Below are 19,040 nucleotides of genomic sequence, written 5' to 3' on the forward strand. Positions count from 1 at the left end.
TAAGTACAAAAGTTTGCATAGTAGCCATGAATCAAAATACAGTACAAAACTGCTTAATAAAGTATGGCCCCCAAATCTGAAAGAACTAGAATAAGGTGCCATTTATCTGATCCAGATAAGGGTGTGTGTGTGTGTGTGTGTGTGTGTGTGTGTGTATTCCCCAAGTTACGAGTGTTTACTTAATGCTCATTCAAAGTTACGTAATGATTGCCCAAGCACCCTCTAATCCTTACGAGCAAGTCCCGAAATTATGCATGTTGCTGCACCACAGCAGTCGTTTGCCCTTGCAAGCAACTGTAGTGGCACTGCAACATTCACCCTGGTTATTCCCTTCCTCCCCACCCTAGGTCTCCCTAGGTACCAGGCCTTCAATACTCACCCTGCAAAGATTGAGATCCTTCACTTTGTTGGCTGTTCCAGGTTTTCAGTGCGTTCACAGAGAATAGAGGCTTAAAGTTATGCAAGATCACGCGAGATCAGTGGAGTGAGATCTCACGCGACTGATCTTGCGTGATCTCATGGTACTTTAAGCCTCTGTTCTCTGCAACAGAGAATGGAACTGAAGCTAGGGGATGCTTCCACGTGCCTCTGGAGGCTAGATCGGGGTGTTGGAGGCCTTTTCCAGGCCTCTGCCACCTGAATCTGAGGCTTTCTGCGCCACCCCGTGGCCCGCATCTGAGGCCGGGGGATGCTTCCACAGCGCACCAGATCTGGGTGTTGGAGGTCTTTTCCAGGTCACTGCCACCCAGATCTGAGGCTGGGGGACACTTACATAGCCCTCTGGTAGTCCGTTTCTGGGTGACAATGGCCTGGAAGAGGCTTCCGGTGCCTGGGTCAGACTGTGGTGGGGGCGTGGCAGCGGCCTGGAAAAGGCCTCTGGAGCCCGGATTAGGCTGTTGGGGGGGGGGCCCTCAGAAGCATCCCCTGGCCTCAGATCCAGGTGGCAGTAGGAACTGTGGCAGAGAGGAAATGGATCTTTTCCAGGTGATTCCAGCATAGCAGGAAGGGAGGGGGAAGCATGAGGTACCTTAGTGGGTCAGGGAGGCCTTGGTTGCCTGTTTCATTACTAGGCCCTCCATGGCCTTCCCCACCATGAGATACCTCATGTTCACTTAATGAGCTGTGTATGTTTTAACGAGCAAGGGAATGATCTCCTTCGAGGTACAAGATTCTATCAGTTTTCGAGTTACGAGTGGAATTTGCAGGCTCCATTACACTTATAAGTCAAGGACTACCTGTATCTCCATCCATCTATCTTGTGGTTTGATTAGCATAGGGGTTAGAAGATGCACTCAAGGAAAATTCACCACCTAGATATGGTAGAAAATGCAATGTAATGCCATTTATATAATCTGCTATACATGCATTGTACCTGTATATAATTGTACAAGCCCCTGGCCTATCGGTCTGGAATATATCATATTTGAAGCTATTCATAGAGTATGAAAGTAGAAAGTTGCAAAGTCCACCTAATGCTGTATCTACAGGGCATAAAACAGTAGGAATCTGTGGATATTTAAATGGAGATTTTAGCTATGTAATAAATACATTTTAAAAAGGATAAGGGGGATGAGTAGAATTAAATATTAATATTAATAATAATAATAATAATAATAATAATAATAATAATAATAATAATAATAATAATAATAATAATAATAATAATTTAATTTCTATACTGCCCTTCTTCCAAAGGACTCAGGGCGGTGTATAGGGCAATAGATACAATAAAAATACAGTGTAAAAAAGTTAATATAGAATTAAATATTAAGCCCAATTACAGTAAAATTAATTAAAATTAATATTAAAATTCCCAAACCCATCAGACCAGGCCAGCTAATTCAAATAAATAAGTTTTTAGGTCACGGCGGAAGGAGCGAAGGTCAGGAGCCATCCGGAGCTCAACCAGTAAACAGTTCCAAAGGTCTGGTGTGCCCACAGAGAACGCCCTCCCCCTGGGGGTCGCCAGTCGACACTCTCTGACCGACGGCACCCTGAGGAGGCCCTCTCTGTGGGAGCGCACTGGACGAAGGGAAGTTGATGCCGGCAGCAGGTGCTCCCGTTAAGTAAACCGGACCCATGCCATTTAGGGCTTTATAGGTCATCACCAGCACCTTGAATCTTACCCGGAGGGCAACCGGAAGCCAATGCAGCTCGTGGAGTAGAGGTGTTACATGGGAGTATCGGGAGACCCCCAACACCACTCGCGTGGCTGCATTCTGCACCAGCTGAAGCCTCCATGTGGTCCTCAAGGGCAGCCCCATGTAGAGAGCATTGCAGTAGTCTAAACGAGAGGTCACGAACGCATGAGTGACTGTACGCAAGGCATCCTGGTCCAGATAGGGCCGCAACTGGCGCACCAGGCGAACCTGGGCAAAGGCCCCCCTAGTCACAGCTCCTATAAGATCTTCCAAGGAGAGCTGTGAATATAGGACACCCAAGTTGCGAGCCCTATCTACGGGGGGTAATAGCTCACCCCCCATAGTTAGAGGTGGAATAATCTGAATTTCCTGAGATGCCGACACGCACAACCACTTAGTTTTGTCAGGATTGAGCTGAAGCCTGTTCCTCCCCATCCAGACCCAAACCGCCTCCAGGCAATGGGACATCACATCGAGGGCATCACTGGGGTGGTTTGGGGTGGAGATGAAGAGCTGGGTAATCATCAGCAAACCACGAATGATCTCACCCAGTGGCTTCATATAGATGTTGAACAGGAGAGGCGAGAGGACCGACCCCTGAGGAACTCCACAAATGAGAGGCCTCGAGGCCGACCTCTGCCCTCCTGCCAACACCGATTGCGAACGTCCCAGGAGGTAGGAGGAGAACCACTGCAAGACAGTGCCTCCCACTCCCAACCCCCTGAGACGCCGCAGTAAGATACCATGGTCGATGGTATCAAAAGCCACTGAGAGGTCTAACAGGACTAGGACAGAGGAGCAACCCCTGTCCCGAGCCCGCCAGAGATCATTCACCAGCGCGACCAATGCCGTCTCCGTGCTGTACCCAGGCCTGAAGCCCAATTGGTACAGGTCCAGATGATCAGCTTCCTCCAGGAAAAAAGGGAGCTGATGCGCCACCACGCTCTCAACAACCTTCGCAAGAAAGTGAAGGTTGGAGACCGGACGATAGTTGTTTAAAACAGCTGGGTCCAGGGCAGGCTTCTTGAGGAGGGGTCTCACCACTGCCTCCTTCAAGGCGGTGGAAAACTACCCTCACTCAAAGAAGCAGTTATCACTGCCTGGAGCCAGCCTCGTGTCCCCTCCCGAGCCGCATAGACCAGCCAGGAGGGGCACGGGTCCAATAAACATGTGGTGGAACTCAGCTTCCCCATGATCCTGTCCACATCTTCCAGAGTCACAGGATCAAACTCCTCCCAGATAACATCACCAAGACCGCCCATGTCCTCACCGTCAGACTCTGCCCAGTCGGAGTCCAAACCGGTCCGGATCTGAGCAATTTTGTCCAACAGATGTTGGCTAAACTCCTTGGTACGACCCTGCAAGGGCTCCTCCCTCACCTCCTAATTAAGGAGGGAGCGGGTCACCCTAAACAGGGCGGCCGGGCGATTATCTGCGGACGCGATGAGGGTAGCAAAGTAATTAGACCTTGCCATCCTCATCGCCGCGAGATAAGACCTCATAGAGGATCTTAGTTGCAATCGGTCGGATTCAGACCGGCTGGATCTCCAATAGCTCTCTAGGCCCCGTCTCCGACGCTTCATCTCCCAGAGCTCCGCGGAGAACCATGGAGCTCGATGGGATCTGCACCAGGTCAGGGGCCGCATGGGTACAACTCGGTCGAGTGCCTCCGTGGCTGCCTTTTCCCAGGCTTCCACTAGGGCCTCGGCTGAGCTGTGAGGGAGGGTGGCAGGTGGAGACCGAAGTGCCGCCTGGAATCGCTCAGGGTCCATTAAGCGCCTAGGGCGGAACCATCTTGTTGATTCAACGACCCCACGACGGGGAGTGGCAAAACGGAAGACCAGCTGCACGAGATGATGATCAGTCCATGACAGGGGCATAACAATTGGGGAACCCCCACCCAGATCATCTAACCACCGTCCAGATAGGAAAACCAAATCGAGTGTGTGGCCTCCCCCATGAGTCGGGCCCTGAATTACTTGCATCAGGTCCATGGCCATCATGGAAGCCATGAACTCCCAAGCTAACTCACATGATCCCCCTAGGGATGGTAGCCAATACTTATTGTTTACTACAGGTCATTACAGTCTGTTCTATTTATGGAGGCTATGTCAAACTTTGCCTGTCCTGTACATCTCAGCAGGCATCTCTTGTACTGATCTTCATTTAAATAGCCATTGTTACATCCTGTTCTTACATCCTATGTTGGCTTAAGAGTCAAGTTGTACATAGAATGAAAGGAATTAGTATGGTAATTTCATTGTTAACATTTTCCCCTAATTCATAGCCCTCAGGCCTATGAATGTAAGCCCACCTGCTAATCTGTGAGCATGGTACTCTTGGGAAGGCTGACTATCCATACATTAATATTACTGAAAAGGATGAATAACAGGACAGAAGATTTAATTTAATTTAAAAAAAAAGTATAGAGATGTTATACATTTAAAAAATATTTTATTCAAACTAGTTTTGTTTTTAATTTTCTATCCTAGCAAGTTAATAAAATACAGTGCAATCAATGATGCAACAACATTCTTTTAATCTGAAGCCTGACAAACTAAAACAACATCACTAAAAGAAGGAAAGCACCTTGACATGTTATTTATTTAAACATTTATAAGGCCACTCAACTCTTTAACAGCTATATTGCAATAGAGTTAAATCCAAAATGAAGTTGTCATGTTTTTTTTAATTAATATTGCTACCATTATGCAATGATCTTCCAGAACACACTTTTACTCAGTAGATATGCTTTAACTGGCAAACCCAGCTCTGTCTTGGAAAGTGCAGTGGTTACATGCAGCATTGTGAGGATGTCAGATTGAAAGTTTGAAAGAATGCACTTATTTGTATATTCCAGTAGATGCCTTTTGAATTCTAATTTTCCAGTAGTTTTTCTTCAGTCATGAGACCACACAGATTGACTGTTTGCTTTTTCCCCCAGGGAGAGAACTTGGATTCATATTACCTGTAGTAGAAAATATACAAATAAAGTTTCTAAAAATAGACATACATATATTTTAAAAAGAAAAGTGATAGTTTGCTATCCTAAACCACATAGACAAGATTCTCACTTTATTTCTGCTGAGGTACTCCTGACTCAGTGGTAAGAGAAACAAACTCTAAAAACACTTTCACTATTGAGCATCTTTCTTGCAGCTATTCCCAATTTGTACATTAATACTCATTTAAAAACTTTCAAAATATCATGAGAATTGTTAAGTATCTTTGAGGCTCTTTAATAAAAATTTTATAGATAAGACTATACAATTCTCTGGTTCTGAAGTGTTATTTTAAAACATGTTTAAACATTAGACCAACTTTTTTAACCTGATGTCTCCTCAACAATGTCCTCTCAACACCTTTCATCTCTTGCTGGACATCCTGGCTATGCTAGCTGAACAAACTTAGGAAAGACAGCAGCAGCCCACCCACTTTAATTCCACCTAAGATCACCCCCAGGCTGTTCCTTTCCTCTAGAGCTGTTGCCCCAGCAACTGTGATGCTTGCTTATTGCTGCCAACAATTTTGTCTCATTATTCCCTACAAGTAAATCACAGGCATTGGTGCTGGGAAAGGCCCCCAACTGAGCAAACAGGAAAAGAGGGGGTGAAGCCTGAGCCACACATTCAGCAAGCTGTTCATGTGACACTAATGGCACAATTGCTGCATTGCAGCACTTCCTTGAAAAGCTTAGAGACAGATTTGTTTATTTCTTTACAATGTAGATTTGTAAGGCTGCTAAACTCAGCAACGACTCCCTCCGGGAACTGTATAGGTAAATTAAAACCAATCATCATTTCTGAAACCAAAACTAAAACCATATGAACACAACATGAGGAACAAACACGCACCATAAAAATGTCATAATATGATCTGGATGAACACAGCCTAACCTAACCCGAGTTTGAAGAAAAAGCCAAGTTTGCCAGGTTTAGTTAAAAGTTGCACAGGTCATTTAAATAATGGCACAGTCAGAGGGCAGGTGCTGCAACAGAGAAGGCACACTTCATGGGTACCATCAAGTGCAATTCTTAATGGATGGGATATGAAGTGCATACCCTCTGTAAGATTTTATGGGAAAGGAAAAAATGATGTGAGGTGACCACTCAGATAATCAGGCCCTATGCCATAAGGAGCTTTATAGGTGATAACTAGCACCTTGAACTGCACCCAGATATCCAGTGCAACATGCCTAGCAGAAGTGCTATATGGCCATATTAAAGTGTCCACACAACTGCTTGTGCTTCTGCTTCTAGATACCTAAAGCTTTCAAGTGGTCTTCAAGGTCAGCCCTATGAACAGTCCATTGCAGTGATCTATAAGCAAGATGCCTATGATGATAAAAGTCTAGGAAAGGTCACGCCAGGTGAATCTATGCAAAGGCCCTCTCTCCTGTTGTAGAGTGATACTGTAAGTTAATAGAGAACAGAACAGTGTGTAACATGCCCATTACTTTACATTCACAGTATAAAATGGCGGTTTGCTATAAGTCCTTAAGAAAGATTAAATTGCCAGTCCAATGGGTTTTTGTTCATGTAAGGAGTAGGTTTTTTTTCCTCTTGGTCACCAAAGATAGCAAATTGGGTCAATTCTTTTAATAAGATTATTTTTTACATTTCAGAGTTTTCTTTGGGAATTAACTAGGTCAGGGGTAGGCAACCTTGGCTCTTTTATGACTCATGGACTTCAACTCCCAGAATTCCTGAGCCAGCATGGCTCAACTTGGAAACTCTCCCTTTCTCCTCAGCATGGCTGGCTCAGGAATTCTGGGAGTTGAAGTCCATGAGTCATAAAAGAGCCAAGGTTATCTACCCCTGAACTAGGTAAACGCTCAGAACAAAATCCTTTAAAATTAGTGTTGGAAAGAGAAAAGTAGAGGGGAAGAGACATGTTTACTGTTTTCCTTGTTTGCCATTTTCACACTCTAAATAATACATTTTAAATTATTCTGCATCCCCCCCCTGGTAATTTATATTGTTACCCACAAGTACAGGGGTATCAAACTGCCGGCTCACCCCATTGCCAGTAATGGGGAAAAAGTTCTGATATGTAGCGTGACGTCATGTGATGTCGCGAGTTTGACATGTCTGCACTAGTATATCCAGCTAATTAGGTTTCTGGCTTATTGGAACTCCAATGATAGGAAAGAATCATAGATGAAAGTTTAAACAAGCAGAGTGGCTGAACCACTTTCCTGGGCTGTCCAGTTAAAAGGACTTGTTAATGGAGAACATCTTAACTCACGAGTGTCAAACTCGCTGTGTCACGTGACATGTTGTGACATATCATGACTTTTTTTGCATTGCCAGAGCTGGGGTGGATGCGGCCTCTGCATGATGCAACCGGCCTATGGACTGGCAGTTTGATACCCCTGTCTTAGCTGAAGAACTCTGCACAACTTATGTCAGTTACAGTAGAACACTTCCAATCTGATGATATTGAAATGTTTTCAATTTTAGATTCCCTGGTAATCTTGAACTAACAGTATAGTCCTCAACTTATGACCACAATTGAGACCAAAACTTGCACTGCTAAGCAACAGTTGTTAAGTGAGTTTTGTCCCATTTTATGCCACAGTTGTTAAGTAAATCCCTGCAGTTGTTAACTTAGTAACATGGTTGTTAAATGAACCTGGCTTCTTCATTGACTTTGCTTGTCAGAAGGTTGCAAGAGGTGATCATATGAACCTGGGACACTGCAAATATCATAAATACATGCTAGTTGCCAGGTATCTGAATTTTGATCATGTGACCATGGAGACGCTACAACAGTTGTAAGTGTGAAAAGTAGTAGTAAGTCACTTTTTTAGTACTGGTGTAACTTCAAACAGTCCCTAAATGAATGGTTGTAAGTTGAGGACTACCTGCAGACAAGACTGTAGTACCTGTACAGTACAGTACCTCTAGTAAATAGCAGGCTAGATAAATCAACTTTTTCCAGCTAATGGCCATATGGACTATCATAGGGAGCTCAAGCCCAGCCGCCCTGTTTAGGGTGGTCCGCTCCCTTTAAAATCAAGGGACGGGAGAAGACCCCTTACGAGGACGGGCTGAGGAATTTAGTAAATATCTGGTGGACAAAATTGCTCAGATTCGGGCTGGTCTGGACTTTGACTGGGCAGTATCTGACAAGAGGAAAATGATGAGTTTGGCCGAGAACATTTGGGAAGAGTTTGATCCTGTGACTCCGGATGAAGTGGACAGGATCATGGGAAAATTAAGTACCGCCACGTGTTTGTTGGACCCGTGTCCCTCGTGGCTGGTCTATGCGTCTCGGGAGGTTACACGAGGCTGGCTCCTAGCAGTTATCAATGCCTCACTGAGTGAAGGGTACTTCCCTGCCGCCTTGAAAGAGGCGGTGGTAAGGCCCCTCCTTAAGAAACCTGCATTGGATCCAGCTATTTTAGGGGTTATTCCTCTGTCCTGGTCCTATTAGATCTCTCAGCGGCTTTTGATACCATCAATATGCTGATGATACCCAGCTTTTCATCTCGATGTGATGCCCCGTTGCCTGGAAGCGGTACAGATTTGGATGGGAAAGAACAGGCTCCGGCTCAACCCGGCCTAGACTGAGTGGCTTTACGTACCGGCATCTCGTTTAGTCCAAGAGGTTCCATCCTTGGTTATAGGAGGAGAGATGTTACCTCCCGTTGATAGAGCACGCAATCTGGGCGTCCTCCTGAATTCACGACTCAGTTTTGAAGACCATATTGGAGTTGTGGCTAGGGGGGCATTTGCCCAGATTTGCCTGGTACGCCAGTTACGCCCCTTTCTGGACCGAGATGCCCTACGCACAGTCACCCACGCACTCGTTACCTCCCGTATAGATTACTGCAATGCTCTCTACATGGGGCTGCCCTTAAAGACCACCCGGAGGCTTCAGCTGGTGCAGAATGCGGCTGCACGGGTAGTGATGGGAGCACCCTGATACTCCCATATTACACCCCTCCTGCGTGAGCTGCATTGGTTACCGGTTGCCCTCCGGATGAGATTTAAGATGCTGGTACTTACCTTTAAAGCCCTACATGGCTTAGGACTGGGATACTTGCAGGACCATCTGCTGCCAGGAACGAATTCCCATCGCCCAGTACGCTCACACAGAGAAGGCCTCCTCAGGGTACCGTCGGCTAGACAATGTCGGCTGCCGACCCCCAGGGGGAGGGCCTTCTCTGTGGGAGCGCCAGCCCTATGGAATCAGCTCCCCCCTGAGCTTCGGATGGCCCCAGATCTCCAGTCCTTTCGCTGTGGCCTCAAAACACTCCTTTTCCACCTGGCTGACCTGGACTGACAGGGATTTTAATTATGTTTTTAATTTTTAACTCTAATTTTAATTTATTTTAATTTTAATTTATTGTACAGAGGCCTTTAATTTTAATTTTATCTTAACTTCCGTATTTATTATATGTTATTGTTGTTAGCCGCCCTGAGTCCTTCGGGAGATAGGGCGGCATATAAATCCCAATAATAAACAAATACATAAATAAATAAACCTGCTCTAGTCTAGAGTTAATGGATAAGCCACTGGCTGAGGACCTACAGCAGGCATGTCAAACTGCTGGCCCACGGGCCAGATGCAACACACCAAAACCACACCCACCCCATTGCCGGCAATGGGGAAAAAGTCATGATACGTCGTGCGACGCCGCGAGTTTGACACGCCTGACCTAGAGGCATTTGAAGTGGGACTGTCTGGTAATCAACAAGAACACCTGCTATTGGTCTCTGAAGGAGTCTGAGCTGCTATGTCCACCCAGTGCAAGGGCTCACCAAGCAAAGATGAGCAAAAGTACTCTGCAAGTTTCCTTGCAAGAATAAAGCTGCACCCTCCCATAATGAGTAACACATTGGTTTTTCTTAGGTGAAGCAGTAACCTCAAGCCTTTCCATTGGAAATAACTATTTGCTAATCCAGATTGTGTGCCTCAGATACTAACTCTTGAATCATATGACTCTGACTTTGGATCTTGGACCACCTGCTGAAATAAATAAATAAACATTTATTGTCAAAGTACAACATGTGTACATTGAGATTAGCTGAGCCTCCCCCCGTGCTCTCACCCCCCAAAACACAGTGACAACAAACCCTCCATCCTACCACACCATGTGAACCAACTATACCACACACCGGCCTCCCAAGTCAATTCTGCATAAGTTCACAGAGATTATGTCCCATTTAAAAGCCTAACAGCCCACGGATAAAAGCTATTTTTCAGCCTGTTGGTACGGCTGCTATATTCCTATATCTCCTACCGGATGGTAGGAGAGTAAAGAGATACCGTCCAGGGTGTGAGTCATCCCTGAGAATCTTCCTCACTCTTCCAAGGCAACGAGCCCTGGCGATGTCATCCAGTGGTGTCAGGGAACAGCCCACAATGTCTTGTGCTGTGCTCACTACCCTCTGTAATACCTTCCTGTCCGCGGCTGTCAGACCAGCATACCAAACCACAATACCATACGAGAGGACGCTCTCTATAGTAGACCAGTAAAAGAGGGTCATTAGCCATTGTTCTACCCTGTTCTTCCGCAAGACCCTAAGAAAGTGAAGCCTCTGTTGGGCCTTTCTAGCCACCTGGGTTGTGTTAACTTTCCAGGTCAGATCTTCACAGAGGTAGACTCCCAGAAATTTAAAGGAGGAAACTCTCTCTACACAGTCCTCCCCGATGTAAAGTGGGGCAGGTTCCTCTTTTTTTCTCCCGAAGTCTAATACCATCTCTTTCGTCTTGCCAATGTTTAGGTGCAAGTTGTTGTTACTACACCATATGGATAGTTTTTGTACCTCCGCCCTATATGCTGTCTCATCCCCACCTGTAATAAGACCCACCACAGTTGTATCATCTGCAAACTTGATTATCGCAGTGGATGGGTCAGATGATACACAATCATAAGTGCATAAAGAGTACAGGTAGGGGCTAAGCACACAGCCCTGTGGCGTGTCGGTGCAAAGCTTCAGGGGGGTGGACAAAGCAGACCCAACCTTCACTGTTTGTAACCAATCCCTAAGAAAGTCTTGAATCCAATCACAGATGGCAGGGGAGAATTTCAAGTCAGTCAGCTTCTCGATGAGAATGCTGGGCAAAATGATGTTGAAAGCCGAGCTGTAGTCAACAAAAAGCATCCTGACATAACTTCCAGGTCTCTCGAGATGACTTGTAACAGAGTGTAAAGCAGTAGCTATGGCATTGTCTGTTGACCTATTTCTAGGCTTTGTCTTGGACCTTATTCCAGCTAATCTTTTATCTGCTGTTTTGACCTTGGAAAGGTCAAGGAATTAATGAAGCTGAAATTAACACATCTGGGGCCATTAGATTGGCAAGGATGAATTAAGTCTACACTATATATAAGATATTTTCATCTAAGATTCCAATTTAATTACTGGTCAAGCAACCTTGCGACTCCTAGAAGAAAATCCTACTGTTTACACATTGTCTTTGAGTATTGTAATCAAGGATGAATAAAAATATCTTGGTGTATTAGTATTCAGTTGTTAGACTCCTTCAATATTTTCATCTATTCTGGGCAATTACTCTTGATCTTTAACTTTTATATCAACATACTTATTAAACAGTGGTGCTGTTATATAAACTTAGTTGCTATACAGCAGCATTGAAAAAAAACTCTAAAGCCAGTGTATAGATTTCTCTTTCAGGCTGACCACTGGCTACTTTGTGGACATATCCATGCACTTTATATGGCAACAATATGGAAATACAGCACCAATTAGACAAGGTTGGACTACATACATATAAAGAATAATAAGAATATGCTAGAGAGTAGAAAACAACATAGCCTATGTGATAGATATTAAATACACATTTATGAGGAAAGCAAGGCAGACATAGGAACATTGCCTGTTATTTTGTAATTCTGTCACTAGGGGTTGCTACATGTCCTCTGGTCAATTAAACAAAATACATTTACTTAAAAATTGTGTGCAGTTTGTGCTATAAAGATTTCTATTCAAACAAGGTAGACTGCCAATCTCCAAAAGAGGCCCTAACAGCAGTCAATTGAAACATAAACTCTGTAACTCACTGAAGTTTTAATAATATATTCCATACAAGAATAAGCTGTGAAATGTAAACGGAACTTTAACCCCTTGCCTGTTTTTATTTATTTATTTATTTATTTATTTATTTGTTTTTATAAACCGCCCTTCTCCCGAGGGACTCGGGGCGGTGTACAGAATAAGGTAGGCATACAGAATGAACAATAGTGAAAACAAACAATAGTAAAATACAAACTGGGACCCCAGATTAGAGCTATCAGGCCAGGCCGGACTGCTGGAACAGATAAGTTTTTAATTCGCGCCGGAAGGTGCGGAGGTCGGGGGCCATCCGGATTTCGGTTGGTAAGCTGTTCCAGAGGGCTGGCGCACCCATTGAGAATGCCCTCCCCCTGGGGGCCACCAGCCGACATTCCTTGAGCGGTGGCACCCTGAGGAGGCCCTCTCTGTGGGAGCGCACAGGACGGTGGGGTGCTGACATTGGCAGAAGGTGCTCCCGTAGGTAGTCCGGACCCATGCCATGTAGGGCTTTGTAAGTCATTGTTAGCACCTTGAACTTCACACGGAAGGCAACTGGAAGCCAGTGCAGTGCACGGAGGAGAGGTGTGATATGGGAGTATCGGGAGGCTCCCAAGAGTGTCCGTGCCGCTGCACTTTGCACCAGTTGAAGCTTCCGAGTGGATCTCAAGGGCAGCCCCAAGTAGAGAGCGTTACAGTAGTCTAGGCGAGAGGTCACAAGAGCATGGGTGACTGTACGTAAGGCATCCAGGTCCAGATAAGGCCGTAATTGGCGAACTAGTCGAACCCGGGAGAAGGCCCCCTTGGTCACAGCTCCTATGTGATCTTCCAGGGAGAGCTGCGAGTCAAGGAGGACACCCAGGTTGCGGGCCCTATCAACAGGGGGTAGTAACTTGTCCCCAATGTTAAGGGATGGGATGTTCTGAGTATCCTGGCTTGCCGGTACGTACAGCCATTCAGTCTTGTCCGGGTTCAGTTGAAGCCTGTTCCTCCCCATCCATTCCCGGACCGCTTTCAGGCAGCGAGACATCACGTCGAGGGCATCACTGATGTTGTTTGGAGTTGAGATGAAAAGCTGGGTGTCATCAGCATACTGATGGTACCCTACTCCAAAGCTGCGAATGATCTCGCCCAGCGGTTTCATGTAGATGTTGAACAGGAGAGGCGAGAGGACCGACCCTTGAGGGACTCCGCAAGCGAGAGGCCTCGGGGTCGACCTCTGTCCCCCTGCCAACACCGACTGCGAGCGACCCTGGAGAAAGGAGGAGAACCAATGCAGAACCGTGCCTCCCACTCCCAGTCCCCTGAGGCGTCGCAGCAAGATACCATGGTCGATGGTATCGAAAGCCGCCGAGAGGTCTAATAAGACTAGGACAGAGGAATGGCCCCTGTCCCGGGCTCTCCAGAGATCATTTATCAGAGCGACCAATGCCGTCTCCGTGCTGTAGCCCGGCCTGAAGCCCGATTGGTACGGGTCTAGATAAACCGCTTCATCCAGGATCTGAGGGAGTTGGTGCGCCACCACGCTCTCAACAACCTTCGCAAGGAAGCGAAGATTGGAGACTGGACAAAAGTTATTCAATGAGGATGGGTCCAAGGTGGGCTTCTTGAGGAGAGGCCTCACCACCACCTCCTTCAAGGCGGTGGGGAAGTGACCCTCACTCAGAGAAGCGGAGATGACCGCCAGGAACCAGCCTCGTGTCCCCTCTCGAGCTGCATATGCCAGCCAGGAAGGGCACGGGTCCAGTAAGCATGTGGAGGAGCTCAACCTCCTCATAATCCTGTCCACTTCCTTAGGAGTCACAGGATCAAATTCCTCCCAGATGACGTCGACAAGACTGTCCATGCCTTGTTCTTCCAACTCAGCCCAGTTGGAGTCCAGGCCGTTTCGGATCCGAGCAATTTTATCCAGCAGATATTGACCGAATTCCTCGGCTCGACCCTGCAAGGGTTCCTCCCTCACCTCTTGGTTCAGTAGGGAGCGAGTCACCCTGAACAAGGCAGCCGGGCGATTATCTGCGGACGCGATGAGGGTGGAAAAGTAGTTGGATTTTGCCACCCTTATCGCAGCGAGATAAGACCTGGTGAGGATTCTTAATCGCAATCGGTCGGATTCGGATCGACTGGATCTCCAACGGCTCTCTAGGCCCCGTCTCCGACGCTTCATTTCCCGGAGCTCCGCGGTGAACCATGGGGCTCGCTGGGATCTGCGCCGGGTCAGAGGCCGCAAGGGTACAACTCGGTCCAGAGCCTCCGTGGCTGCCTTCTCCCAGGCTTCCACTAAGGCATCCGCCGAGCTGTGAGCAGGGAGTGCATGTGCGTCCCCAAGCGCTGCCTGGAACCTATCAGGGTCCATTAGGCGCCTAGGGCGGTACCATCTGGTTGGCACCGCGCACCCACGGCGGGGGGTGGCAAAGGGGAAGTCTAGCCGCACGAGGTGATGATCGGTCCATGACAGGGGCATAATAGTCGTGGCACCCCCACCGATATCATCGCGCCACCGTCCAGACAAGAACACCAAGTCTGGGGTGTGGCCTCTCTCATGAGTCGGTCCAGAAATTATTTGCGACAGGTCCATGGCCGCCATGGAAGCCATGAACTCCCGAGCCAGATCGGACGATCCTCCCAGGGACGGTAGGTTAAAGTCGCCCAAGACCATGAGTCTTGGGAATTCAACCACCAACCCTGAGAGGACATCGAGTAGCTCGGGCAGGGCTGCCGCTGCACGATTAGGTGGTAGGTATGCCAGCAGCAGGCCCAACTGCGCCCCCGGGCCGTATCTCAGTAGGAGAGACTCACACCCGACCATCTGAGGGACGGTGATCTCTCGCGGGCTAAGGGATTCCCTGATGATAACTGCCACTCCCCCGCCCCTCCCATGGGCCCGAGGCTGGTGCAGCACCTGGAAACCTGGCGGGCAGAGGTCAACCAGAGGGACACCACCCTCTTGGCCCAGCCAGGTTTCCGTGATACAAGCCAGGTCCGCGTGCTCGCTCTCCACTAGGTCACGAACAAGGTGTGCCTTGTTAGCTACAGACCTGGCATTCAGGTAGACCAGCCTTAGCATGGGAGGCTGCACACCTTCGCTCCCGGGACCTCCGGGGAAGTACAGAGGGTCGGAGCGTCTCACCGCTTGTACAGAGCGGAGATGACACTCCCGGTGACGATACGGCCCTCTGTTTGTGCACCTTCTGCCGTTCCCCACCATCCTGGGAATAGGATGTTCGTCAGTACGCCATCGGTTATTGTTGGCGATTTCCTATGATCGGAACCTGTTATCTCCCATACATAGCATTGTAATTTTTATTATCAAAAATTATTCTTCACATTTCCATTAATTATATTTTGCAAAGTAGGATATATATATATATATATATATATATATATATATATATATATATATATATATATATATTTACTTCAGACTGATCAAATCTATTTTATCATTTATTACAAAGCTATATAGACAAAAATCCCTCTTCAGAATGAAAAAAACAGAATGTCATCAAGTACATTCATATGAATTTACTTCAGTACCATATATAAAGTGAGCTGAGAATCCTAAGCAAACTTTTGTATTTAAATTTTGGCTGAGGCAATTTTTATATAAAATACATTTTGTTGCTGCTGTAAAGGAACTAGAAGTCATAAGCCCTTGCAAATCTATATTATTGTAAAATTAACAATTAACAACTAATTGTTAACAAAGAAGAAGAAATATTTAATGAAGGATAAAATATCCATGGCTATTAGTCATGATAATGTAAGTATTACCTTCCATAGTGGGGGCAAATGTCTCTGAATATCAGTAATTAAAATATAGCAGTAATTAAAACATACTCATAGTTTGCTGAAGTAGTGCTACAAATATGAAATTTAGCTAAACTGCATCTTTTGTAGCCCCACAATTTAAATGTTGTGAGGGGCTCCCTAGGTTACTTCAAAGATTTGTGCAAAAGTTAATATATTACTAGCTAGCTACTAGCTCATTTGTGGCTTAATTGTTTTTTTATTTTCTAAGTCCCTCACACAAATTCCTTGGCAGTTAGGAAGGAAATTATCTCATTTGTATTAGATTGCGGAAAACTAAAAAGACAAAATGGATCTTTTCCAGTATTATTTTTATCTTCTCCAAACTATTACACAAATTAGAACACAAAAAGGATTTGTTTTCTGTGGAGTCTATTTATCATAGGATAAAATGCATGAGAGTTACAGTCTCCATAAGTATGAACCTGCCCTGACTTACCTTGTTTATCTTGTTCCTAATCCCATGTAACCTTTTACCATTAATAATGGATAAAGAAGCCAAAATTAACATCCACACTTTTGGGTGTAAGAAAGCAAATAAGAGAAAATGAATCTATTTAAAATTCAGCTGCATTACTTGAGGTACTTCCTGAATGTCAATAACTCCAAAATCTGCATCAGCAATTCTAACTGAAGTCCTTTACAGCAGTTTAAGGACATATACTGTGTATATGTGTGTGTGTGTGTGTGTATATATGATTCATATTCATACTCACAGAACCCTAGATGACAATCTATTTCCTTCTATTTCCTGATTATTGTATTTAGCTTCTGTCCTACTCACTTATACACTTTCAGCCACCCTATTCCCATTTAATGCATAATGTCAATAAGGATACTACATTCCTACTGCTCAGTAAGATAAATTTAGAAAAAGAAAAGACAAAAGAGGGAGAAAGGAAGGAAAAGGTATGCCTTTTCAAAATGAAAGCCTGATTGTGTGACATGCATTCATGATGGAAACAAAACAAGTCAGAATATTTTCCAGGAAAATTTACCTGAATTGTCTCCAGTACTACGAAAACTGGCATGGCATTCCTTTGGTACCTTCACACCCATCAGATCTTCAGCAATCTCACTAGTAGCAGAATTGGCATCAGCATTCAAAGGTGGAGGTCGCTTGGCCCTTCTGAACAATCCACTGCCAAACCTCTTACCTTGTTTGGAATTGACTTCCCTATCGGGAAATTCATCCTTCCTATGGTCACAGACAGACTCTTTGGATTTAGATTTAGATTTCAGGTCTAAATGGAATCGGGAAAATAACTTTTGAGGTTCTGCTGTGCTCAAGTTCTCAAGTGGAGGTTCTATATCCGGAAGCACCTGCTTGACTGTTATAAGGTCATTAAGAAAACTATCTAGTCGTTTGTTTGATTCATTTTGTTCTTTTCCTTCAAATTTCTCTTTTGACTCATCCCTCTGATGGCGCATCATTTCTCCTGGAGGAATACCTATCACCAGTCCATATTTTGGGTTGATAACTTTCCGGGCCACAGTAGACGAAGAAAAACCAATGTTTCCAATACCAGGATGGAAAGGACAGGGAATGTTCAATTTCTTGTAAAGATTAACCTCCTCTGAAATGGCATAGAGCTCACGGAATTCAGTGTCAAACATTTCAACATGCTGTCCACTCAGGCACAAAAGAATATTTCTGTTTATGTGGGATGAGGTCCATGTGAAACTGTAAAGCAGGGAAAAAGCTGTGAGTCTTTGGTTGTTGGGAAAAACCTGCAATCAGAAACCACTTCTTTCTAAAACTTTAACCTTTTGCTATTCAGAAATACATAATAGTTTAACTGATTTGACCCAATCAAATACTTAGGAAAAAAACACCCTTAATTTTATATTTGTTATCAGAAGAATCACAGGAAATATTTCATAAGACTAAATGTCTGGCATTCAAACCTTGATTTTATATTTGTTATCAGAAGAATCACAGGAAATATTTCATAAGACTAGGTGTATGGCATTCAAATTAGTATATCCAACTTCACTACTAGGAATAATCCATGAACCAAAAAGCCCACCCCCCATTTCCTGATATAAGAAGGAAATGCAAAAATAGAATGCCTTTATGGTCTACTTGGTTTCTTTCTTCCCTTTTTCTTTGACATTTATGAAGTCCACATTCCTTCCAAGAGACTGTAGTGAAGATAGTTAATACAGAATATGATAGCAGGAAAACAGATATGGTGTCTCTACATTTCTGTTTTTCTGTATATTTCAGTATTTTTCAGTATTTTTATGATACCTGCTTGAGTTTTAGTTTCTGTTATTTTTAAACATCTATTTAACAGTGATTTTAATTTTTGTGATTTTTATTTATGTCATCTTCTGTACTTTTAGCTGTAAGGTTAATAAAGGTATACATCACAGATGATGCACTAATCTTTTGCAGTATTGGCCTTAGTATACTGCTAGGTGTGATAATAGGTTTTAATCTCTACAGCAGATCTGTAGAGATCTTGGCGACCTAGAAATTTAAATTTAAATTTAAAAACATGGCTAAATTGTGTGAGATTTCAATGTATTAAGAACACTAACATCTTCTGAAATTTTATCGCTTATTCTTTAAAATTAATTTTTATTTAGTTTTTAAATATGTTTTATTTTTTCAAATTTTAAAACTGTCCATCTCCCTCACACAGGGTCTTTAGATGGTGCACCAATTAGTTTTAGAGTGCTATGGGAGGCATCTACAGTGAGGGGAAAAAGTATTTGATCCCTTGCTGATTTTGTACGTTTGCCAACTGACAAAGAAATGATCGGTCTATAATTTTAATGGTAGGTTTACTTTAACAGTGAGAGACAGAATAAAAACAAAAAAATCCAGAAAAAGTTTCAAAAAAGTTATAAATTGATTTGCATTTTAATGAGTGAAATAGGTATTTGACCCCTTCGCAAGACATGACTTAGTACTAGGTGGCAAAACCCTTGTTGGGAATCACAGAGGTCACACGTTTCTTGTTGTTGGTCACCAGGTTTGCACACATCTCAAGAGGGATTTTGTCCCACTCCTCTTTGCAGATCCTCTCCAAGTCATTAAGGTTTCAAGGCTCATGTT

At 44.7% G+C, this 19,040-nt stretch overlaps 1 protein-coding gene across 1 annotated transcript in view; it reads right to left on the reverse strand.

Moving 5' to 3' along the window:
• Positions 1-4,737: 4,737 nt before the first annotated feature.
• Positions 4,738-19,040, reverse strand: part of FAM83F (family with sequence similarity 83 member F) — a 37,719-nt gene continuing 23,416 nt past the window's right edge. The window contains exons 4-5 of the mRNA XM_083365783.1: positions 16,972-17,657; positions 4,738-5,109 (exon numbers count right to left, since the gene is read on the reverse strand). Of these exons, the coding sequence (XP_083221909.1) occupies positions 5,045-5,109; positions 16,972-17,657 (751 nt within the window). The 3' untranslated portion in view covers positions 4,738-5,044. The remainder of the gene's footprint in view (positions 5,110-16,971; positions 17,658-19,040) is intronic.

This window comes from Vipera ursinii (assembly GCF_947247035.1).
Source record: "Vipera ursinii genome assembly, chromosome: 6".
Taxonomy (NCBI): domain Eukaryota; kingdom Metazoa; phylum Chordata; class Lepidosauria; order Squamata; family Viperidae; genus Vipera; species Vipera ursinii.